This window comes from Schistocerca nitens, chromosome 4 (assembly GCF_023898315.1).
Source record: "Schistocerca nitens isolate TAMUIC-IGC-003100 chromosome 4, iqSchNite1.1, whole genome shotgun sequence".
Classification (NCBI taxonomy): domain Eukaryota; kingdom Metazoa; phylum Arthropoda; class Insecta; order Orthoptera; family Acrididae; genus Schistocerca; species Schistocerca nitens.
In genome coordinates, this window is record NC_064617.1 from 508525221 (window position 1) to 508550255 (window position 25035).

General features: G+C 38.2%; 1 protein-coding gene across 4 annotated transcripts in view; it reads left to right on the forward strand.

Moving 5' to 3' along the window:
* LOC126251804 (DIS3-like exonuclease 2) overlaps window positions 1–25035 on the forward strand; it is a 225994-nt gene that overhangs the window by 118027 nt on the left and 82932 nt on the right. For all 4 annotated transcript variants that reach the window (XM_049952445.1, XM_049952446.1, XM_049952447.1 and 1 more), the window contains one exon: window positions 7915–8156. In XM_049952445.1, coding sequence (XP_049808402.1) covers window positions 7915–8156 — 242 coding nt within the window. The remainder of the gene's footprint in view (window positions 1–7914; window positions 8157–25035) is intronic.

Sequence of the window (25035 nt, forward strand, 5' to 3'; positions counted from 1 at the left end):
TGAAGGGCCATTCACTCTTTTACTTACAGAATGCCCATCTAGTAATGGAGAATGAATAAAAATATTGTCTACAGTTTTACTACTGTTTCCCTGCACCCTGGTTGGAAAAAACGGTGTTTGCATCAGATCATGTGAAATTAGAAGATCTTCTAACATCCTTTTTCTCACACAACCACATACAAAATTAATACTGAAGTCACTACATATAACTAATTTTTGATATTTCTTATAAAGTGGACCTATAAATAACAACAATTAGAAGTTTAGTTTCATTAAACTTCACAACACTCAAATACTTGCCCAGTGCAGTGCCATGATGTCTACAGGCTCAAATGGAATTCTGTTTTTTACATTCATGGCCACTGCCCCACTCTACAAAGAACTGCTTGAAAAACAGTCAGCTAATCTGTGTCCTGGTAAAGGAAGCATCTGAATTGTCAAATTATTTAAGTGGTCATGAATCATGAATTTGATTTCCAACAGTTTGATTTATAACCTTTGGAAAAATGAAGAGAAGAGAAATTGGACCATAATTTCTGAGTATCTGGGAAGCATCTTTGTTGACACATGTAGTTATTGTGGACAGGAGTTGATACTATCTTATAATCTGCTTTAATTTCTGTAGTGAGATCCTCCTAGCCAAAATGCTATTTCTTGCATACAATACTATTTGTTCCACATCTTTTGTTGTTCTATCAAATTTAGTTAGAATTTCACATTCATCCTAATCCAAACCAAAGGGACTTTAATTACCAAGATAGCCATTTCTATTAACTTATGATACAGCTGACATTTATATATGATTAATTTAAGAGGCTTGTAGACTGTCAGCTGCAATGCAGATTTTGCCCCCAACCACACAGTTAAGTTTGTAATGAATTATTATACTCACTGTTACTGTAAATGGTCTCTAATTGTACTGAAAATATGATTGCTTTAACATTTTTTGATGATTTTGAATAATCACATAATGGATCAAACATAATGATTCTGTTGATTTTAGCAGCTTTTATTTTATCATATGACAGTCTCTCAGGTGAATATTTACCTGATTGTAACCTGCGACACTGTAGCCGAAGGGACATAAAAATAATATTTTTATATATCACGTCCTTTCAAAATAATATCCACTTGCTTTTTATCATAGAAGTTTTATTTTAATGCCATCAACGGTGATGCTTGTAGAAAGTGATATACATCTGCACTGACAAAATGTTTAATTTGAATGTAAATTGGTCACCAACAATATATAATGATGGGAACACATGTAAAATATAAAATATTATTCATCAAATACTTGGTCTATCACTATGAATGATTGTAATTTCATGTAAAATCAGATTTATGCTCAAGAACTTCAATTCTGATCTTTTAACTGATAAGTCTGACAACTTGGTGCATAAACTATACAACTAATGCTGTTATGTTGTTATGCGTGGATGTAATGTAATTTTTGCAGAGTTATACTATTGGAACAAACACATCTGAAGATGAGACTGGCAGTCTTGAAATTGATAGTTCAAATGGCTCTAAGCACTGTGGGACTTAACATCTGAGGTCATCAGTCCCCTAGACGTAGAACTACTTAAACCTAGCTAAACTAAAGACATCACACACATCCATGCCTGAGGCAGGATTCAAACCTGCAACCATAACAGCAGCGCGGTTGTGGACTGAAGCGCCTAGAACTGCTCAGCCACAACGGCTGGCAAATTGATAGTGCATTGAAGAATCTAAACAACATTTTTGTAGTTGGAGGCTACTTATTTACAATTGCAAAATCATTACAGGGCAGTGTTTCCACCATCCACTAAGAAGGACAGGGGGAAAATATCAATTCATTGTCTTTTTGTAGGACTTGATATTTTTATGTCGGTATAAGTCCACTTACACTTTTAATTTTTTGAAGCAGGCTGTAAAAGGAATTACTTAATTGAAAAAAGAAGCAAAATATATTCAAAACGCTTCTCAGTGTTAAACATTTTTGGTAGGTGACTGCTAACAGCTCTCAAGTAATTCATGAAATGCATATTTTCAATAAACCATAATAATTCCACTAACACATCTGGTGGTCAAATATGCTTTTCATTAAAGTTGTTCAGTTTTTTCAGAACTCTTATTGGAATCATGTACTGGACAATGCACCTCTCAACAGCTCTTGATCACTCTTTAGCTTTGGCAGGCCAAGTTGATTCTGACATACTGTTCCACACCCATATACGCCATGAGCTAAATATATTTGTAGAGAGTTGTCCATCATAATAACATTATTATTGTAGTGGAGGCAAGATGTCAGTTTCTGCACTACACTTCCACAAAGTTCGAACTTTTCTTTGCTGTCACCAGCTGTTTTACCTTGATGGACATCAAATTCATACATGTATCCCGACAAATCTGCATGACACCAAAGTATTTACCCATGTTTCAGTGGCTCCATTGGATTGTAGTGCTTTAGGGAAGAGCTTCCTTGGAATCTAACAATAGTCTTGTCAATACAGCATCTTATATGGAAGTTTTAATTTTTGAAAGTTTTCATTGAAAGCTGTTATCAGTGGACATATTTTATACAGTTTATCTGTAGTGTTGCTAAGCATATGAAGATTATCATTCAGATGAATGGTGGACAGAATTTGGTTGTACCTCTCTCTTGTTATTGCTTGAGTGACAAGTAGAATTTTCAGATCATTATCAAAGCACTAGTAATAATGTTTCTGTGGCAAACAGTGATAACTGCAGAGAAATTCAAGACCAAGAAATCTATGAACTACTTCTTTAGTTATTGGCTGGATTTTTCCCCTTTTGCACTGTATGCAAATTGCTCTGAAATGTAATATTTTCAATCACATCGTTCAACAAAACATCCAAAAAGACATCTGTTGCACAATCCTTTTGGGTAAATTAATCCTCGATCACTCCCTTTTCTAGAGTAAATTTAGGAAAATCAGTTACACACTTCTTTCTACTAAGTTTTCAAGGATCTTCCAGGTCGCAGTTCACATTTTTGGCACTGTCATCAGTTTCAGTGGAGGGGTAGTTTGTATATCTTCTTGACTAGCAGATTGTTTTGTGGTGTTTTTCTGGAAATGGAGGGAAAAAGGCCCTATGAACATGTGTCTGGAAATATATCTTTGCCAAGGTAGAGTGCGCTGACCAGGTGTCGCCTGTGCCTTATTTGGCTGAGGCAGCGTACTGTAATCAGCAGAATGGAACATAGGGAATAACCGGAGCTGGTGTGTATGTGTATAGCCAAGCGGATGGAAAAGGTCGAGAGGCAGTACTCCTATACCAAAACATGTACCCTCACAGACACCAACCATACAACACAACATTTCTTGTTGCACTTTTACATTGTTGCTTTTTGGTTCTCTGTCTATCAGATTGGTTTCAAAATGACTGCTATCTTCATATTGTGTTTCCTTAACTTATCAGGAATAAGTGAAAGTATTCTGATGTTGGCATTTCATAATTTCTTTTTGGTTGTACCTGTAAATTGTTGAGTTTGGATTCTTCAAGAACCTATTCTTGTTCAGACTCACTAATTTCCTCATGTGAAGTATTAATGTCAGATGGAAAATACTTGAGGAGCAACTCCAATACCTCTTCATCTTTCAACTTTTTTGCCATAGCCTGTTGTGCAAGAACAGGTAGCCAAAGGTCTGATGGGACTTAAAAGTACACAGTTTTCTCTATGAAAATATTCTAAAAGTTTATAATATGTTCTACTTCTAAACAATTATTAACATAAATAGACTTACCATAAAACAGGAAAAAATATGAAGGCTGGATTATCACAGGAAACACATGAATAAAAAACAGAACTCTAAGAAACCATATAGTGCGAGATCTGCATGCCCTGAAATTCAAACTGCTTTGGCATCACAAGTAAGAAGTCCATGGAAGTCCTTCAATGCATTAACAATGTTATGTACCAAAGCAAGAATAAATGGGGCACTGCATTCCTGTCAAGTCTCAAATGACAAAGAATATTATATACTCTTTTTTGAAGTGAGGCTTTGAAATCCTGTCAGATCATAAAGGATTAAAACATAAACTACATATCGGATGTGGTCAAAAAGTAATGGGAATATTTTAATTTCACGGGCTTTATACGTGCAGTTTTCAAAACTTTTTTTTATTATGTTGGTGAGCATGGTCCATTTTTGTATTTTCAACTGTTTCGAATATTTAGTTTATTGTTGATAGTGGCCAATTGACACTGTCTGTCACGGCATGGCACCATCACGTCAAGGTGTAATCACACTGTCTGTCATGTCACTACACGACACATCAATTCCAATCAAGTCATATTATTTCAACTAGCATTGGTGTTCGCAGCTGTTCTTTTCACACAAATTGTGATCATCACAAGATGATTTTCATCTGTTTTTACGCGCAAATGGCATGTACACAACGTGGTAGTTCATGTATGTGTATGCTGGAGTCCACATTTGTATAAAAATGACATTTGTTGGACTCAAATGGTTTGCAGCTTGCAGGACTAGCTTGTATATTAGAGAAGGGAGGTGAAAGTGTAAAACAACACAAAGAAAGAGTGTGTGTGTGTGTGTGTGTGTGTGTGTGTGTGTGTGTGTGTGTGCGTGCGCGCGCGCCTGTGTCATTACATGTCACAGAAGAGGAATTTCACAAACTATACAAGTGAGGAAGAGGAATCTGCATTTTATATTTTGGAAAGTCGAAGCATCAGTTTTTTTTCATTTGTTACATCAAATTGCACTCAGAATTACGAAAAGGAGCACACATTTACAAGCTTGTGTCACATCCCATGAAAATTTGGTTTGCTTTAAGGGTAACTTTAGTTTCTAGCCCAGTGCAAATTTTTGTGCAGTAGTCATAACCCACTCAGTACCTTTACATTCAAGATATGTAGGTTTTGTTTACATGTTGTATTTGGCTTTTAAGAGTTCATGTGCCTTATTTGTAATGGGACCGTATAAACATTGACCATTGATGTTTGCAAAAATGTTTCACATGCAGTTTAGAGAGCTACTTAACAATAAATAGGTCTGCCAGAAATACGTATTTAAACAAACAAATTGAAGTGTCTGAAGGTTTCATTGCATTTCTGTATGTAACACTACAAATGCCTTACAATGTACAAATAAATTCCACTTACTAATTAATTTGATTCTACCCACAGTAATCTTTCCACTCAGGTTGCAGTCATATTGAAATCTATTGCATTGTAAAATATTAAACATGGTATCTGTATTTATAAAAAGCCACTTTATGAATGTAGAGGGGAAGTAATTTAGTATGTTAGTGTCCTACTATTCAGACTGCTGCCTCGCTGTTTTGTTTAATCTGTCGTTATCTATTAAAAATTTTAACAAAAGAAATAATGAAATCAGAGAATTTATAGCAGATAACAAACAACAAATAACTGAAATCAATCATGATGAAATGAAATATGGAGGTCTGCGCATGACTGTGTGTTGGGAGGAAATGAGCATTGGGTCACATGATCAGCAATGGACGGATGACGTCAGCCATCAAATCTTTGCTCCAGAGGAACCTTGACAGTGCTCTGTGAATTTTTACTTATGAAACATATGGAGCAAAGAATTTGCATTAAATTTTGCATGAAAATTGGAATAAAGTGCAGCACCACAACCGAAATGTTGACTGTGGCTTTTGGCGAATCTACTATGAGTAAGACAAGAATTTATGATTAATATAAATGTTTCAAAGAGGACTGATAAGACATTGAAGTCAATGACTGCCCTGGATGCCTTAGCACATAAATTACTGATGACATTGTGGAAGAAGTAAAGAAAATGGTTCTAGAAAATCGCAGAATCGCCATCAGAAAGGTTGCTGATGATGTCGACATATCCTTAGATTCATGTCAAGCAATTTTTTCAGACGTTTTTGGGCATGAAATGTTTAAGAGCTAAGTTTGTTCTGAAATTGGTGAATTTCAACCAAGAACAACATGACATAGACAATGACTCAGAAGTTTTAAAGAAGGTTATAACAGGTGACAAAACATTGGTATAGGGGTATGACATTGAAACTAAAAAGCCAAATTGTCCAAATGGGAACTGCCGGAAGAGCCAAGACTGAAAAAATTTGACAGGTTCGATCTCATGTGAAGGTTCTTCTCAGTGTTTTCGTCGATTACAGCGGGATAGAGCATCATGAGTGCCAACCTTGTGGTCATATGATTAATGAGAAATACTACCTGGAAGTTACGTGCCATTTGCGTGAAGCAACCTGAAGAAAATGACCAGAATTGTGGTGAAACCACTAGTGGAAATTGCATCATGATAATGCTCCCGCTCACATCTCAATGCTTGTTCATGATTTTTTGGCAAAAAAAAAAAAAACTTATGTTGCCTCAGCTACCATATTCACCAGGCATAGGCCCCTGCAACTTCTTTCTATTCCTGAAGAGAACAATGAATGGAGGTCTTTTTGTCGCCATTGACGAGTTAAAAACAGACTCACTGAATGAGTTCCAGAAGTGCATCCAAGTTAGAAAAAGTGCTGACACCAGTGTATTATATCTGAGGGGGGCTACTTTGAAGGGGATAAAGTTGATGTTGATGAACAAATAAAGGCACTTCATGTAAACCAAAATCCCCATTCCTTGTCAATCACACATTCGCACGCTGACACTTGTTGATGGCGCAGCATTGAAATCTGCAGGAATTTGCAGAGTGGTTGCACTTTTGTCATGTTGAACAATTCTCTTCAGTCATCAATAGTCTCGTTGTTGCAGTATTTTTTCCGGCCGCAGCGATGTTAGAGATTTGATGTTTTACCAGATTCCTGATATTCACAGTACACTTGTGAAATGGTCATATGGGAAAATCCCCACTTCATCGCTACCTCAGAGATGCTATGTCCCATCACTTGTGTGCCGACTATAACACCATGTTCAAACTCATTTAGATCTTGATAACCTGCCATTGTAGCAGCAGTAACCAATCTAAAACTGTGCTAGACACTTGTTGCCTTGTTGTCTTGTATTGCCAACTGCAGCGCCATATTTTGCCTGTTTGTATATATCTGTATTTGAATACGCTTGCCTACACCAGTTTCTTTGGTGCTTCAGTGTATAATATGTTCTATCTCAATCTAGATATTTAATGTAATTACTAACCAAGTGACGATAGGAAAACACTCATAAGAGTATTTAAATTTGCATGCTTTTAGGAGCCAGTGGCTCCTCCTCCTGGCAGAAAGGTTGAAAGGGCAGGAAAATTCTCATCCAGTCTGGTAAGTATCCTATGACCCGGTGTTCTGGGTGACTTTTCCGAACTCTCCCCATTTGCTAAACCTCACACATTTTTTGCCTTCACCCCTCTTCTTTCCCTTTCAACACTTCTGCCAGGAGAAGGAGCCACTGGCTCTGAAAGCTTACAAATATAAATACTGCTGTATATGTATTTTCCTGCCACCACTTTAAATACTGCTGTATATGTATTTTCCTGCCACCACTTGGTGAGTAGATTTTCTTGTCTATCTAATTAAATTATATTTTCAAAAATTGATTATTTTTATTTGTCTATATAGTTATATATTTTTCCTCTTGTAGTTGCTGTGACCAATCTGTCCAGATAAACTGCCTATTTAATTTCTAGTCTTTCTTACAATTTTTGGTGGTTCCTTTTTCTTTTCTGACATACGTCTTTGTTAACATATTCAAAATTGCAAGTGTGTGTGTGTGTGTGTGTGTGTGTGTGTGTGTGTGACCTTTGCTTCAGCTATTTTTGTTTCATTGGTTGGAAAGTAGAAGGTCCTCAAGTATTAAGAAGTATATTTAGTATGAAATTCTGTCTCCCTCTGTTAGTATAATAATGATAGTGTAGTATACTTTCTTCTGTAAATATTTATATACAATAATCCCTACATAAATTATGTTCATTCACACACAAATTCTCTGTACAGGCAATGATTGAAAACCCAGACAAACAGTGGACAAAAGAGGACCTACCACCATTAGCTGGAGGCTTTGAGCCCAAAGATATCCTTTCTCGTGTTCTGTGGCTCCATAAATTAGCATTAATATTGCGAAAGCGGCGATTTGATGGAGGAGCTCTAAAAATTGACCAGACTAAAGTATTCTTCTCATTGGATGAGTTAGGTCTACCAGTGGCATATAACTGTTATGTCCAGAATGATTCACATAGGTAAGATTATTATAAGTCATCATTCCACCATTTGAATCATGAGTGTGAATTTAAGACTCTATTTATGGTTTGGAGATCAGAAAAATTAGGGGTTGCTGTTATTTACCATTGATTTCCATTGCATGTGTTCTGCTTAGAATAGTTGGTATCATTGGTCTTCAACAGTTTCATTGTCACATTTGCTCTCACACTGAAAAATTTGTGTGTGCAAGCATGTAATGCCACTTCCTAAGTGTTCCTGTTAAGGAAAATTTTATGACAACAAATGTGAAAGAAAAAAATGTCTGTTTGTTAATTCTGAGTGGGTTTCCCGTTTTTGAACGTGAATGCGAAGCAAACATGTTCTGAAATCAAAACATTTTGATTAATTCAAAAATGTACTTTGTATGGCAAACATAGATGAAAATTTAAGCACTGATCTATAGAAGTTTTCTTGAAGTCCTCAAGAATTGTGCTTAACGTGAATTTTCAGTTTATCTAAATACCCCAATATTGGTTTGTCATCTTCTATGCATTCATATCCCATGTGTGGGTGAAACACACACACTCTGAACTAATTGAATAATCACAAGAATAATATTGGGAAAAAAAAGCATGTGCGCGCGCCCACACACACACACACACACACACACACACACACACACACACACGCACACATGCGTAGTGTGAGTTGATACAGAATGTACATGAAAAGGCAGTTTAAGGATATTTGTAGAAGAGAATGAATTAAGAGGTTAACATTAATTAAGAAGTAGTGGATGTCAACAGAAAAGTGTAAAGTTGGATAGCCATTTCACATCTTTGGACTTGAGAAGAACAAGTGTTGGTAGAGGGAGATGAAAATTGTGAGGATAGGGAACTGATAGCATATCACAGAGTGTACTAAGTAACAGGGTGCTGGGTGCTACTGGTGTAAGCAGTTTCAATGCACATCAGTTCAAGTGATTATTGTATAAAACACTGGTCAAGATTCATATGGGGCATTATCCTAAGTTTAATTTATTACCTTGAAAAATTACAGCTACATAATTAATTTTTGTTTCTTTCCACATACAAGCCTGCATTTCTGGTAAACATTGAAGTTCCTGCATCACAGTATCATAGCACACTAGTAGAAATTTCGAAGTAAAGTGGTGCAGGCCATTTATAAAGTGGAGTATTGAGCAATGATTTGTATCGTGCATTTGAAGGAAACAGTGCAGCAACAGTCCATGTTGTGTTGGTGAAGGGGTACAGCAACAGTGTACCATCATATGATGTAGTGATGAGGTGGCACAGGCACTTCCATTGTGGTCATACCGGTCTCAGTGCTGAAAAACAAAGTAGCAGACCATCTCTCTTTGAAGAACTGGTAATCGCAGGAGAAGTGGAAGCCCTGGTGCTTGCAGGCCCAAATATCACAATTGAAGTGATAGTGACAAAGTGAAAATCAGTCGTGGATCAGTTTTCAACATCTTGTATGACATTCTGAACGTAACAAGGATCACTTTATAGTGGTTTCTGCAACATGTCGGACCCATTCAGCATGCCTTCTGAACCAAGGCAGTTGCAGAAATGGTGTAGCTATGTCACACCAATCCAGATGACTTCAACATGGGCCAGAGCTGGATGTATCACCGTGATTCCTAAGACAAAGCAAGCAGAAAAAAGCAAAGGCCGAAATATCATTGGGCAAGGGTGAGGATGGGCATTTTCTGGGAGTACCATGGTGTGGTGCTAGCACAGATTATGCTATTGAGAAACAGTCAGTGACAGGTGCGTAATACTTAAATCTGTGGATGAGGCTACAGGAGGTGTTCTGGGAGTAATTTTGTTCCAGTACAGTGTCCCAGCTCATTCTTCACGTGATACAGTTCACACATGCTGCTTCTTTGGGCCATCAAATTTCGCCTGCAGCTCTGTATTCTCCTGACATGGCACCCTGTGATTGTTCCACTTTCATTAAATGAAGAAACCATTGCATGGCAGGCATTTCCAGAATACCAACAATATTATTTTCAAGGTGAATCCTTTCCTAAAAGGCCAGAAAGCAACCTTATTCAACCATGGTATCTATCAAATCATCCACTGTTGGGAAAAATGTGTCCCATTGATAGCTGAATATATAGAGGTGGACAAATACTTTCATCCCATTTGATCATCACAGCTTTCGTTTTCAAGGTGATAAAAAAAAAACACCTTGGAAAAAAAAAAGAAAAAACATGAACCATGGACCTTGCCGTTGGTGGGGAGGCTTGCGTGCCTCAGCGATACAGATGGCCGTACCGTAGGTGCAACCACAACGGAGGGGTATCTGTTGAGAGGCCAGACAAACATGTGGTTCCTGAAGAGGGGCAGCAGCCTTTTCAGTAGTTGCAGGGGCAACAGTCTGGATGATTGACTGATCTGGCCTTGTAACATTAACCAAAACGGCCTTGCTGTGCTGGTACTGCGAACGGCTGAAAGCAAGGGGAAACTACAGCCGTAATTTTTCCCGAGGACATGCAGCTTTACTGTATGATTAAATGATGATGGCGTCTTCTTGGGTAAAATATTCCGGAGGTAAAATAGTCCCCCATTCGGATCTCCGGGCGGGGACTACTCAGGAGGACGTCGTTATCAGGAGAAAGAAAACTGGCGTTCTACGGATCGGAGCGTGGAATGTCAGATCCCTTAATCGGGCAGGTAGGTTAGAAAATTTATAAGGGGAAATGGATAGGTTAAAGTTAGATATAGTGGGAATTAGTGAAGTTCGGTGGCAGGAGGAACAAGATTTTTGGTCAGGTGATTACAGGGTTATAAATACAAAATCAAATAGGGGTAATGCAGGAGTAGGGTTAATAATGAATAAAAAAATAGGAGTACGGGTCAGCTACTACACACAGCATAGTGAACGCATTATTGCGGCCAAGATAGACAAGAAGCCCATGCCTACTACAGTAGTACAAATTTATATGCCAACTAGCTCTGCAGATGATGAAGAAATAGACGAAATGTATGACGAGATAAAAGAAATTATTCAGGTAGTGAAGGGAGATGAAAATTTAATAGTCATGGGCGACTGGAATTCGTCAGTAGGAAAAGGGAGAGAAGGAAACATAGTAGGTGAATATGGATTGGGGGGAAGGAATGAAAGAGGAAGCCGCCTTGTAGAATTTTGCACAGAGCATAACTTAATCATAGCTAACACTTGGTTCAAGAATCATAAAAGAAGGTTGTATACCTGGAAGAATCCTGGAGATACTAAAAGGTATCAGATAGATTATATAATGGTAAGACAGAGATTTAGGAACCAGGTTTTAAATTGTAAGACATTTCCTGGGGCAGATGTGGATTCTGACCACAATCTATTGGTTATGAACTGCAGATTGAAACTAAAGAAACTGCAAAAAGGTGGGAATTTAAGGAGATGGGACCTGGATAAACTGAAAGAACCAGAGGTTGTAGAGAGTTTCAGGGAGAGCATAAGGGAACAATTGACAGGAATGGGGGAAAGAAATACAGTAGAAGAAGAATGGGTAGCTCTGAGGGATGAAGTAGTGAAGGCAGCAGATGATAAAGTAGGTAAAAAGACGAGGGCTAATAGAAATCCTTGGGTAACAGAAGAAATATTGAATTTAATTGATGAAAGGAGAAAATATAAAAATGCAGTAAATGAAGCAGGCAAAAAGGAATACAAACGTCTAAAAAATGAGATCGACAGGAAGTGCAAAATGGCTAAGCAGGGATGGCTAGAGGACAAATGTAAGGATGTAGAGGCTTGTCTCACTAGGGATAAGATAGATACTGCCTACAGGAAAATTAAAGAGACCTTTGGAGAGAAGAGAACCACTTGTATGAATATCAAGAGCTCAGATGGCAACCCAGTTCTAAGCAAAGAAGGGAAGGCAAAAAAGGTGGAAGGAGTATATAGAGGGTTTATACAAGGGAGATGTACTTGAGGACAATATTATGGAAATGGAAGAGGATGTAGATGAAGACGAAATGGGAGATAAGATACTGCGTGAAGAGTTTGACAGTGCACTGAAAGACCTGAGTCGAAACAAGGCCCCGGGAGTAGACAACATTCCATTAGAACTACTGATGTCCTTGGGAGAGCCAGTCACGACAAAACTCTACCATCTGGTGAGCACGATGTATGAGACAGGCAAAATACCCTCAGACTTCAAGAAGAATATAATAATTCCAATCCCAAAGAAAGCAGGTGTTGACAGATGTGAAAATTACCGAACTATCAGTTTAATAAGTCACAGCTGCAAAATATTCACGCGAATTCTTTACAGACGAATGGAAAAACTGTTAGAAGCCGACCTCGGGGAAGATCAGTTTGGATTCCGTAGAAATGTTGGAACACGTGAGGCAATACTGACCTTATGACTTACCTTAGAAGAAAGATTAAGAAAAGGCAAACCTACGTTTCTAGCATTTGTAGACTTAGAGAAAGCTTTTGACAACGTTAACTGGAATACTCTCTTTCAAATTCTGAAGGTAGCAGGGGTAAAATACAGGGAGCGAAAGGCTATTTACAATTTGTACAGAAACCAGATGGCAGTTATAAAAGTCGAGGGGCATGAAAGGGAAGCAGTGGTTGGGAAAGGAGTGAGACAGGGTTGTAGCCTCTCCCCGATGTTATTCAATCTGTATATTGAGCAAGCAGTAAAGGAAACAAAAGAAAAATTCGGAGTAGGTATTAAAATTCATGGAGAAGAAGTAAAAACTTTGAGGTTCGCCGATGACATTGTAATTCTGTCAGAGACAGCAAAGGACTTGGAAGAGCAGTTGAACGGAATGGACAGTGTCTTGAAAGGAGGATATAAGATGAACATCAACAAAAGCAAAACGAGGATAATGGAATGTAGTCAAGTTAACTCGGGTGATGCTGAGGGAATTAGATTAGGAAATGAGACACTTAAAGTAGTAAAGGAGTTTTGCTATTTAGGGAGTAAAATAACTGATGATGGTCGAAGTAGAGAGGATATAAAATGTAGACTGGCAATGGCAAGGAAAGCGTTTCTCAAGAAGAGAAATTTGTTAACATCGAGTATAGATTTAAGTGTCAGGAAGTTGTTTCTGAAAGTATTTGTATGGAGTGTAGCCATGTATGGAAGTGAAACATGGACAGTAACTAGTTTGGACAAGAAGAGAATAGAAGCTTTCGAAATGTGGTGCTACAGAAGAATGCTGAAGATAAGGTGGGTAGATCACGTAACTAATGAGGAGGTATTGAATAGGATTGGGGAGAAGAGAAGTTTGTGGCACAACTTGACTAAAAGAAGGGATCGGTTGGTAGGACATGTTTTGAGGCATCAAGGGATCACAAATTTAGCATTGGAGGGCACCGTGGAGGGTAAAAATCGTAGAGGGAGACCAAAAGATGAATACACTAAGCAGATTCAGAAGGATGTAGGTTGCAGTAGGTACTGGGAGATGAAGAAGCTTGCACAGGATAGAGTAGCATGGAGAGCTGCATCAAACCAGTCTCAGGACTGAAGACCACAACAACAACAACAAAAAAAACTACCCCTGGTAGTGCATTTGATAGTGGTTGACAATGGGGTCATTCCATGCCCTGTGGTCTAGAGAAACACGTGACCATCATGAATTTGATAAAATTTTGTGTGAACATTCACTTGTGTTCCAAATAAATGTAGGTAAAATCTCATGCTCACCAGTTCAGTACTTGCGGAGACTGTCATTTGTTTGATCTCAAAGTGCAGCTATCAACAGTGCACCTCTTAGTTTTCAGCAACTTTGAGACGTTATCTCTCCAGCATTATTTCCTTAAAACAAACAAAACTAGGCCATATCATACAACATTTTGTACTCTCATAAGCAAAGTAATAAAAAAAATGTCTCATTGGAATTTTTCATGTGGATAATGTGAACCAAAGTTGGCTTAGAAATAGACACTTGAAACAAATGTTAAGTTTAGCTTTTTGTATATCTGGAAGTAACTGTGGGATAAATTTGAAACTTTGCGTTATTTTGATAAATATAGCGACCAGTCACTTTGTTATGAGTTTTTATTTAAACTAGAATGCGTTTTGGGCCTTAATTAGCATAATACATATTTGAGTCTTCAGTCAGTACATACTAATAATATCAACAGCAAAGTGAATGCTGAACAAAATTATTATGTATTAACGTAAATAAAAATACATAACAAAGTGGCTGGTGGCTGTATCTATTAAAATAATATAATCCACAGACACAGAGCTCAGCAACCAGTAACATTGATAAATTAGTGTTGAAACTTTGCATGAAATAGTTTGCCAATTCAAAGACATAGAATATAAAATTTAACTCTCCTAGTGCTTTCCAATAGTTTTCAAATTGAGGGCAAAGTTGGTAATTTTTGTAAAATTGCAAAAAATGGTTGTTTTTAGCCCAATTTTACAAAAAAGTGTTTCTGCTGTAATAAGTACAGAACCAAACTGATCATAAACTTCAAAATTTAACTGTGCATTATCAAGGCATAGGATTTCATGGTAATAAAATTGCTGCATAACAACTGCAATACACATCCCATTAATTGCCACTGAGTTTATACAATTGTTACATGGTGTAAATTTTGGTGAAGTTCACAGCAGTTTTCCCAACAAATTTTTTTGTAAGGGTTTCATGTTAGAGAATTTTGAGTATCTATTATAGTGTACAATGATATTGATGGGCTAGTTTGACTCTAGTTTAAAGTAAAGCTTATTTTGTATTCACATAGTTTGCCCTTTATGTGGAATGTTAGTGTAATGATGGAAAAAATTGTATAAATTTAGTGCCATGGTCCTTTGTGGCATAACTACTGCCAGTTTCTTTTAAAGTGAGAAAATTAGCATCTCCATCACTATAGGAGCCGTGCCCAATAGTTGTGCAACAGCAGCCTCTGTTGTGTTTCTTTACCTTAGCTTCCCAAGTGTGATAATACATTTCTCTTAAATATCACAGACGAGAGCTAGAACAGGTCTCTCTTAGGATCCTAAGCTTATGTTTACTTCAAGCTACTTGAATGTTTTACCAACTTTTATTAATTTGCTGTTGAATGTTATGAGGAAAACTATACTGCTGGGCTGATGGTGCCACTGATGGTGCTGGAGTAACTGCAATAATGTGTTGTTCCAGTACCCAGAAATTATCATTTCTTGATGTCCGATATAATGAATTTGCTATGCTATGTGGGTGTAAAAAGCTTGTTGAAGTATCCTTCTGGTCATGAGAGGTTTCATAGATATTTCGAATACACCACTCTTTTTCATAAATGTGTGCAGTGTATTGCCCTGGCTGGAGATTTCATGTTGATATATGACCTTCATTACTGTCACTATTTTTTTTGACAAAAGTCTCCATCTTTTTCCCTCAGTTTGTAAACTATTGGAAAACACTAGGAGAACGAAATTTTGTGTGACCTTGTGTTGATGCAGTATTATGTGCAAAGTTTCAGGTTTGTACAGCAATTACCCCCAGAGATAATCAAAACTAAATTTCACATTACCCCCCCCCCCCCCCCTCCAAAAGCATCTGTTTTTGCGACTGACTTTGCTTCAGATTATCTAAATAAAAAATGCCCATGACGTAGTTTTTTAAATTATTATTTTGCTTAAAACAATGCAGAATGTTGTACAAGATTGCCTAGTTTCCTTTGTTTAAAGAAAATGTTGCTGGAGATAGAATGTCTTGTATTTGCTGAAAAGTCCGGGATGCTCCGCTGAAAGTTGCACAATGGGGTCAAACAAATGACTATATCTCTGCAAGTGTAATATTGGTAAAAGTAAGACAACCAATATTCATTGGGAACATGTGAATGTTCACACAAAATTCCAACAAAAAAACAGAAAGCATAGAGCAGATTTTAAAATCCAGCTCCTCACATATGTAGATGCATGTGCAACAGTGCCTACCTTCATTGTCCATTAAGCCCTCAGAGTCTCAATGATCAAAGTCAAGTGGAGTAGCCATAAACTGACTTCTAGACTTGTGCAAATGATGTACACTACACAAATTCCCAAATGACATGGCTTTTTTCCAAATTCATCATCACCACAAACATTTTAATGACCAGATTCTGTTTCATATTAAACATTTAGATGCAAGTAGACACTTGCACTGTCCTACAACATCTAAACACAGTAGCAAATCAATTGCAGTCCACTTATACTTGGAGTAGAACAGGTGACCATTCTCAAGTTGGCATTGAATTATGTAGATAGTGGAAATAGTAAGTTGCATGATGACTGCTCATAAAGTGCAGAAATGTATTTAGTTAACGGGGAAACATTAACACAATATAAACAACTGATAACTGTAAAGCACTTCCTGATCAATGTTTAGGTGGGAAATGAAGTTTAACCAAATAGCTGTTCAAAAATACAACATTTGAGGTTACATGATCAGAATACTCTCCCTGAGATGTTAGTCATATGTTTACCAGATTTGCACTCTAGGATCAATATTAACACAACTTAAACTAGCTGCTGTTTCACAAGATGTAGCAGAGGTGTTGCATGAGTACTAGTATCTCCCGGGATTTTCATCATTGTTACAAATATGTACAGAGATGTTGTGTGTTAAATAGCTCTCCTGGGACCAACCATTTTGAGTGTGGGGTGAACTGTATAAAGACCGGCATGTGAACTTATTGTGATCTTGAAAACCACATGATCATTTGAAAAATGGTTTTCATAGATTTTTTTTCTACTTAGTATGGATTATAAGTATTAACAGTAACTCTCTTTGTGAAATATGTGGTGGTTTAGGAAATTAGGAAAGTTTACGGAACCTTTTTATGTATCTGTACTGGGAATAGTCCATTTATGGGTACAAGCACCATATTGAAAATTATGGAAAATTATGCAAAAATCTTAATTAATGGCTTAATCAATTAGTGAAATATGTCAACTTGTGTATAAAAGCGAGGCCAACAAAATTATGATGGCAAAGGTCAGAATCTAACAAGCAGAGAGACAAAATATGCAATGGAAAACATACGTACTCACAAACTTTAACATTAATTATCTTGTAAGTTAATTATAGTTCAATTCTTTTATCTTGGCGGCTCGCGCATGCCCACCCAGATGCTGGAGATTGCTGCGTTGCCAGTTGCACACGACGCACGCGCCAATAGAAGCAGCGCCATAGTATAGCATAGTTCGCAAGCTTACGTGTAGGGGGGAGCGCGCAGTTCATGAAATAAAGCCACCACGGCCGCATTAACCCTTTCGCTGCTACAAAGACATGCTCCCTGCATTCCGCGCTGTGGGCGATTTTTTTTCACTGCACTGCTCGCCTGTCTGTGCAGACACATTGTGTTCCGACTGCTTTGACACTCTTTATCATTCTATTCCACAAAAACTATTTGGCTCAAAAATTAGATTTTTACCTATCTTCTTGACTGATACCTTCCCCCCATAAATGACTTAATTTTGTTTCGATGTTCAACGCAGTTATTATGCAGCATTAAATATAGTAAACCTCTGCACGAAATTTTGAAGAGTTTGCAGAGGTAAAAGTCCATAGAGTATACTTTCCATATGGTCGATTTTAGTTGCCACAATCTTGAGAATGAAATGTGGACAAGATACCTATATATTTCATTTAATTTAAGTACCACATAAGTGTCGTATGTAATATTGAGAAATATTCCACCTTTCGCGACTGTAACAAAAGTTTTACTTACACTGGGCACGTTTGGCTTTATTTTAAAGCACTTCAATCAATCAAAAGGAAGTAGACAAAATACATTAAACAAAACTGTGGACTTACAAAAACATTAGGACTTGAATATACCATCTGTCAGTGAAGTGCTCAGAGCTATGTCAAATATAATTTATTTGCTAAAACACTGATGAGCCAACACAAACGTTGAATATTGTGCTACCGCAGCACAAAACTACGAAAGGTGACTTGGCAATGGAGGACACAAAATACAGTCCTCTTATGATGCTTCAAAAGAGAGAAACGCGTCTGGTCTAAATAAGTCGCTTATTACAGTTGCAGAAGAGGGATATATTTCAATACCATTGGTAAAACTGCGACTATGGAACAAAAACAAGAAATAGAACATGAATACCATTGTGTATGTGCCATACCTTTCACCGATGGAAGTGCTTTAAAATAAAGCCAAACGCGCTGTGTGTATATAAAACTTTTATTACAGTCGCGAAAGACGTAATATTTCTCAATATTACATACGACACCTATGTGGTACTTAAATTAAATGAGATATTGTTATACAGTAAATATTGTATGAAATTTAGGTATCTTGTCCACATTTCATTCTCAACATTGTGGCAACTAAAATCGACCATACGGAAAGTATACGCTATGGACTTCTACCTCTGCAAACTCTTCAAAATTTCGTGCAATGGTTTACTACATTTAATGCTGCACATCAAAACAAAATTAAGTCATTTATGGGGGGAAGGTATCGGGCAAGAAGACGTGTAAAAATCAAATTTTTTGGCCAAATAGTTTTTGTGAAATCGAATGATAAGTGTGTCAAAGCAGTGGGAACACCATGTGTCTGCACAGGCGAGAAGTGCAGTGATGACAAAATCGCGCACAGCGCGGAATGCGGGGAGCACGTGTCTGCAGCAGCGAAAAAGTTAATGAAGAGGCAAAGCACTAGAAATTTCATTCAAACGAATAAAATTCGTGAAGTAAGGCACTCCAATATTGTTTTTAAAGAAAGAAAATATTAAGCACCGCACAAGGTTTGAACTCATAACCTTTCCCTTGGCAGCCCAACACCCTAACCGTTACGCTACCTCAGCTCCTCGAACAGTGTAACTCCATAAGGACTCTAACACCTCACGCAACTACTTATAAACACTGTTGGTATGACTATGAATTACTCACGCTTCGTCGAAGTACAATAGGAAATAAACAATTACCGCTGTTCTTTATTGCGAAAAAGCAGTTCGTGAGATTGAAACAAACACCTTTCCTTGCTATCGCCTGAATTAGGAGTCTTATTGCTTGTTTGGTTTAATTAATTAATAGAATATGAAGCAATTGGTATAAAGAATGCTTTTTCCAAACTTTCTGTAAAAGAAAATCTGCTATCAAGACATTGCTTTTGTCCTATTACTTTATTTATGACTGAATGTTTCTAAAACTGAAGACACTCATCCGTGGTCTGCACTGCTGTCGAGATCTGGCAACGTCGTTCTCTGTTCATTGGCTGACTGTGTTTTGTGACGTCAGATGCGCAGAACGAACCTAAACTCGGCCGCCAAGATATATGATGCGCACTTTAGTCTCACTGAAACTGAAATATGTCACAGAAAAGTCAGAATGCTAGTCTTTACAATGAGTGATGTCACTGTGTCCATAAGTACTTATTAACTCACATGAACACTGCAAAGTCGTAATGTAATAAAAGGTTCGGTAATTCATATGTTTTGATTAACAAGGTTTTCAGTGAAACTAGATACACCATTGGAATCATCACGTTGAATATAATGCCTTGAATAATGAATGCAAGCTGGGGAAAAGCTAGTTAAGGTTTTGAAATATTTAAGCATCTATCACTTAGTAAGAAAATGTAAGCAAATTCAAAAATAAGTGAAGAAAAAATTAATTATTAGTTAGGATGCAATAGAGCAGATGGGAGTTTGCAGTTTGCTCTGGTAAAAAGCAGTTTGGTTAAGAGTGCATAATTCATAATAATATGCTGAGAAAGTTGGGAAAGAGTGAAACGTTATTTTAGATTGTCAGGTAAGAATTTTGATTTTCCTGACCTCAGTGAGGACTTAAATATTCACAGAAAGAGGAGTGCTATGTTGATGGTATAATAGCTTGATCTTTCTCTCTCCTTTCACCCTCAGATTAGAACAACTTGCCCTCCCTTTCTAATGTTTCACAGCCAACAAGTGAACACATTTTGATTAAAAGATAATCACATCAGACAACAAAATAAGATAGGATGTAGTGAAGGCAGGGACTAGGAGAACCAGTGAAGAGAAGATAGCATTAAGAGTAAATGATACATTGGTATCACATGTGTGCAGTGTTGTGAAACTTTGTAACAAACATTTTTCAACTGTTACTAAAAAGATGGTGTTGTCAGGTTCAGTAAATGCTGCCATGGAGTATCTCAAACTAACCATCACAAATAACTTCAGTTATAAGAATATGACTCTGACCACACCAGGAGACTTCCAACCCACAGGTTTTTGCCAAAGTGTGCCTGAAAGCCACATTCATGGGTGACATGTGGATTGTGCTCTGACCAATAGTGGCTGTCATGGAGGTTTAAAATATCTTCATGAGTGAAGTTAGATTCATCAGTCCATATCGCATTGTTTATAAAATCTTCCACCAGGTGCAGAAGCGATTCGCAAAACTGTACTCGACGAATGCAATCTTCTGGCCGCTGATGTTGAGTTAACATATAATGAAATGGATGCAGTTCTTAATCATGCAACATTTCAACAACTAGTCTTTAAGATATTTGGAACCGCTGTGCAATATCATAGGTTCTTCACCAATGTGATTTGTAAATGGTTTAAAGAATTGTGTCCTCTTCTTGTGGAGTACATCTAATCCTGGAACGACCTCTGTCCATTACTTGTGGATGAAGATCACCAGTTTCCTGATGGTGTTGCTCCAGGCAATGAAGAATATTCTTATTGGGTGGCACCTTTGAGGCTACTATGCAACATACACTTGAGCAGCAGCAGCAGCAGCAGCAGCTGCTTGGTTATTGGATGCACCCAGCACCAAAAATCATATCAATATATTCATCATTTGTTTTGTTTACTCCACTGGGAAACCATCCTACAGGAACTTGACAGAACCAGTTATGCTTGTGCACTGCGCATTTAGTAAACACATGTATGCTTTTTAATGGATCCCACTGTCATGTGACAAAATGATGTCCTGCTTATAAACGACAAGAAGTAGGAACACAAGCGTAAAAAAAAAAAAAAAAAAAAAAAAAAAAAAAACTGATGAGGATTTGAACCATAGCTCCATGGTAGTTGTGGTTTTAATGTCCCAGCAGCCTACCCAGTCAGCTATGATGTATGATACGCTAGTGCAGGGTGATACACATTCCTCTGTACATTCAGATGTACTGCATAATATGACAGTGTTGCCAGCTCCTTGTTTTCATACATGTGCTTTTAAAATGCACCCAATCTGATTTTGCTAGATAAATTTTGGTCTTGAACCTGGATGAGGAATCGCATGCCAACATCAAAGTGCGACATTTTTTCTTCACCCTGTACATTTTAAAGTCACAATTTAGATTTCCAGAAGGCTGTGATACTGGGAAGATTATGTACACATGAAGTCAGGGCCTTCTTATTAATTAGACAATAAATTACAGATTATTAGTTTATTTTGTGATCTGTCAAAGGCAGTTGACTGTGGGTTGGGCCCTCTGCTGTCGCCTGTTCACATCTCTGTAGCAGCCAGTTACGAATTTAGCTATTTTTGTCGTTACTAGCAGTATTTCTTGAGTTTCATGTGTATTTTTATATTTAAGAGGTTTAATCTTGCATTGTTGACTGTAAATGTACATTCAGGCAGTCTGTAACATGGTTCTTATTTCTTCTGAGCAGCCAGCTAAACAGCTCATTAAGGCATCAATGTCCATTTTTGACACATCAGGAGGGTAGCAAGTTGCATATCTAAGTTTCTGTCTGCTTAAATAGTTTTCTTTTTCAGTAGTCCTGCTAGGATGGGTAGGATGTGTGCATGCTGTGTGTAGAGACGCAGGAGGAACTGACCACAGTTCATGATGAAGGTGCATTTGGCTATGGTCAGCTGCCTTCAGGCTGTCGCCTCAGGGTCCAGCAGTGTTGGAGAATCTGACATGTCATCTGGGATACCCCAGGTGCTGCTTGTTTCACCCATGGGCTCTGCACCCGATGCATCTCCTAGTGAATCCAATGTGGTGGATCTGCTCCCACTGCTATGGGTTCTGACGCCATTCTCAGTTCTTACAGGTGGAGGTGGTAAAGGCTTCTGGCCTTGCTTGCAGGGTGCTAGCAGAGCTTGAAATTTGTGGCATTGTTCCCAGAGATGAAGGCAATCCCTTGGTTTGAAGCTGAGAGGAGGGTCTCAGCCAAAGGCTTCGTCGACTCTCTGAGAGTCTAGGTTGCAGAATTATGGACCTGCATTATTGAGTGGGGATTTGTAGGGCTCCCCTTGACAGGTCAGGACTGCACTACACAAAAGGAGAAGATTCTCGGGTAGCAGAGTACTTGTGGAGAGCACAGGAGCGGTTTTAGGTTAGGCGGTAGTTTGAGGTACTTTGATGAACAGTCAGTATGCAGAAAGGGAAGTCAGACCGTGTTCAGTAAATTGTCAAAGCATTTGTAATAAAGTTCCGAATGTAGTGGCCTCCAGGAAAGTTCTCACACCCAAAATTATTCTTTGGATCGAGAGCTGGTTGAAACCTGAAATAGAGAGCTCTGAGATATTTAGTGAATCATGGAACATACATCAGAAATACAGATTAGATGCTGTTGGAGGAGGTGGGGGTGTCAGTAGCAGTTCATGAAAATATAGTCTCTGTGGTGTCACAGCCAGACACCACACTTGCTAGGTGGTAGCTTAAATTGGCCGCGGTCCATTAGTACATGTCGGACCCGCGTGTCGCCACTGTGTGATCGCAGACCGAGCGCCACCACACGGCAGGTCTCGAGAGACGTACGAGAACTCGCCCAGTTGTACGGCGACGTTGCTAGCGACTATACTGACGAAACCTTTGCTCTCATTTGCCGAGAGACAGTTAGAATAGCCTTCAGCTAAGTTAATGGCTACGACTTAGCAAGGCGCCATTAGCCTTAAATAGCTTGTATATAAAGAGTCACTTGTATCGCCACAATCTCCAGATGTCTCATCAAGAACGATGTATACAAGGATGTATTAAAAGTTAAGTATATTCCAAAGATACGTATTTTCTTTATCACATTCATTAAGTCTCCTGTTTCAGACCTCACTCCATCCTTCGTGAGTTAGCGCGTGCATCTTGGCCGCCTCTTTCAATTAGTGTGCGTAGTGTTGGCAAGTCTGCCGACACTACAGTCTCTCCCTTAGGTCGCAGTTGAGTGTCACAGTGAAGTTGTCTGATCGCTTACAACAGGTCTATCAGGAACCAAGTTAACTGTTGGATGTTTTTACTGGCCACCTGCTTCTGCTGTACCAGTTCTAGAGTCATTCAAAGAAAGTCTACAGTCAGTAGCACGTGAAGATGCAGATCAGGTAATACTAATTGGAGGTGACTTTAACCCACAGAGTATTGACTGGGATGACTACGGATTCATTGTGGCTATACAGGTAGACAGTCTTGTAAAGTACTTTTGACCACATATTCGGAAAACTGTGTTGAGCAGCTAGTTTGGCAGCCCATACGCAATGGAAATATGTTGCAATTTGTATCTACAAACAGGCCAGACCTTGGTGTCGGTATCAGTATAGAGATGGGGATTAGTGATCTTGTTATAGCAACTGTGGGTACAAAAGTTAATAAATCAGTCAAGAAGGCTAGGACAGTCTCGTAAACTGACATATGGCCAGGAGAGTGGTGTACTGACCATGTGTCCTTTATATCCATATCCAGTGACACCTGTGGGCTGAGGGTGATACGGCGACCAGTTGGTAGCATTGAGCCTTCATGTCTTGTTTAGGCGGAGTTTAGTTTTAGAAGGCAAATAAGCATTTGTTAGCATCTCACTTAGACATGAATTGACATCTCATAGTTCCAGTAAGATGGACTTAGAGGTATTATGGATAAAGTTTAAACATATTATAAATCATTGTCTGGAGAATTATGTACCTATTAAGTGGCTTAAGAATGGAAAAGAACCACCATGGTTTAACAATGAAATTTGGAAGATGATGTGGAAGCAAAGGCTTTTGCACTCTTCTTTCAAAACAGATCATGTAGATGATGGCAGGCAAAGATTAGTAAAGACTTGTGCGCCTTTGAAAAGATCTGTGTGTGAAGCATACAATAACCACCAATGTCATACTTTAACGAAAGATCTGTCTGAGAACCTGAAAAAATTCTGGTCATATGTTAAATCACTAAGCGTATTTAAGGCTTCCATCCAGCTGCTCGTTGACTAGTCTGGTATGGCAGTTGTAGATAGTAAAACAAGAGCTGAAGTTTTAAATTTCTTATTTCGTAAATTATTCACACGGAAGAATTGTACAAACATACCGTTGTTTGACTATCGAACAGACTCCCTTATGGACGACATAGTAACAAACATACCTGGCATAGAGAAACAACTGAAAGAGTTGAAAACTAACATCTCACCAGGTCCAGATGGAATCCCAGTTTGGTTTTACAAGGAGTGTTCTGTAGCATTTGCCCCTTACTTTGGTTTATTTATCGTGAATCTGTCCAGTACAAGGTCCCAAGCAGCTGGAAAAAGGCACAGGTGACTCCTGTATATAAGAATGGTAAAAGGACAGATCTGCAACATTACTGGCCAATATCACTAACATCCGTTTGCTCTAGAATTCTTGAACATATTGTCAGTTGAAATGTAACAAATTTTCTTGCGCCAGAGATGCTTATGTCAGTGAATCAGCACGATTTTAGAGAGCATCACTAAAGTAAAACTCAGCTTTCGCTTTTCTTAGATGATATACTGTGAACACTGGATGAAGGGCAACAGGCAGTGCTCCATGGGAGACTGTTAATGAAGATATGAGCATATGGAATAGCTTCCTAGATATATGAGTGGCTTGAGGATTCCTTAAGTAATAAAACCCAGTATGTTGTCCTTGACAGCGAGTGTTCATCAGAGACAGGTACTGTCAGGAGTGCCCCAGGGAAGTGTGATAGGGCTGTTATTATTTTCTGTGAATATAAATGATATGTTGGACAAGTTGGGAAGCAATCTGTGGTTGTTTGCTAATGATGCTGTGGTGTACGGTAAGGTGT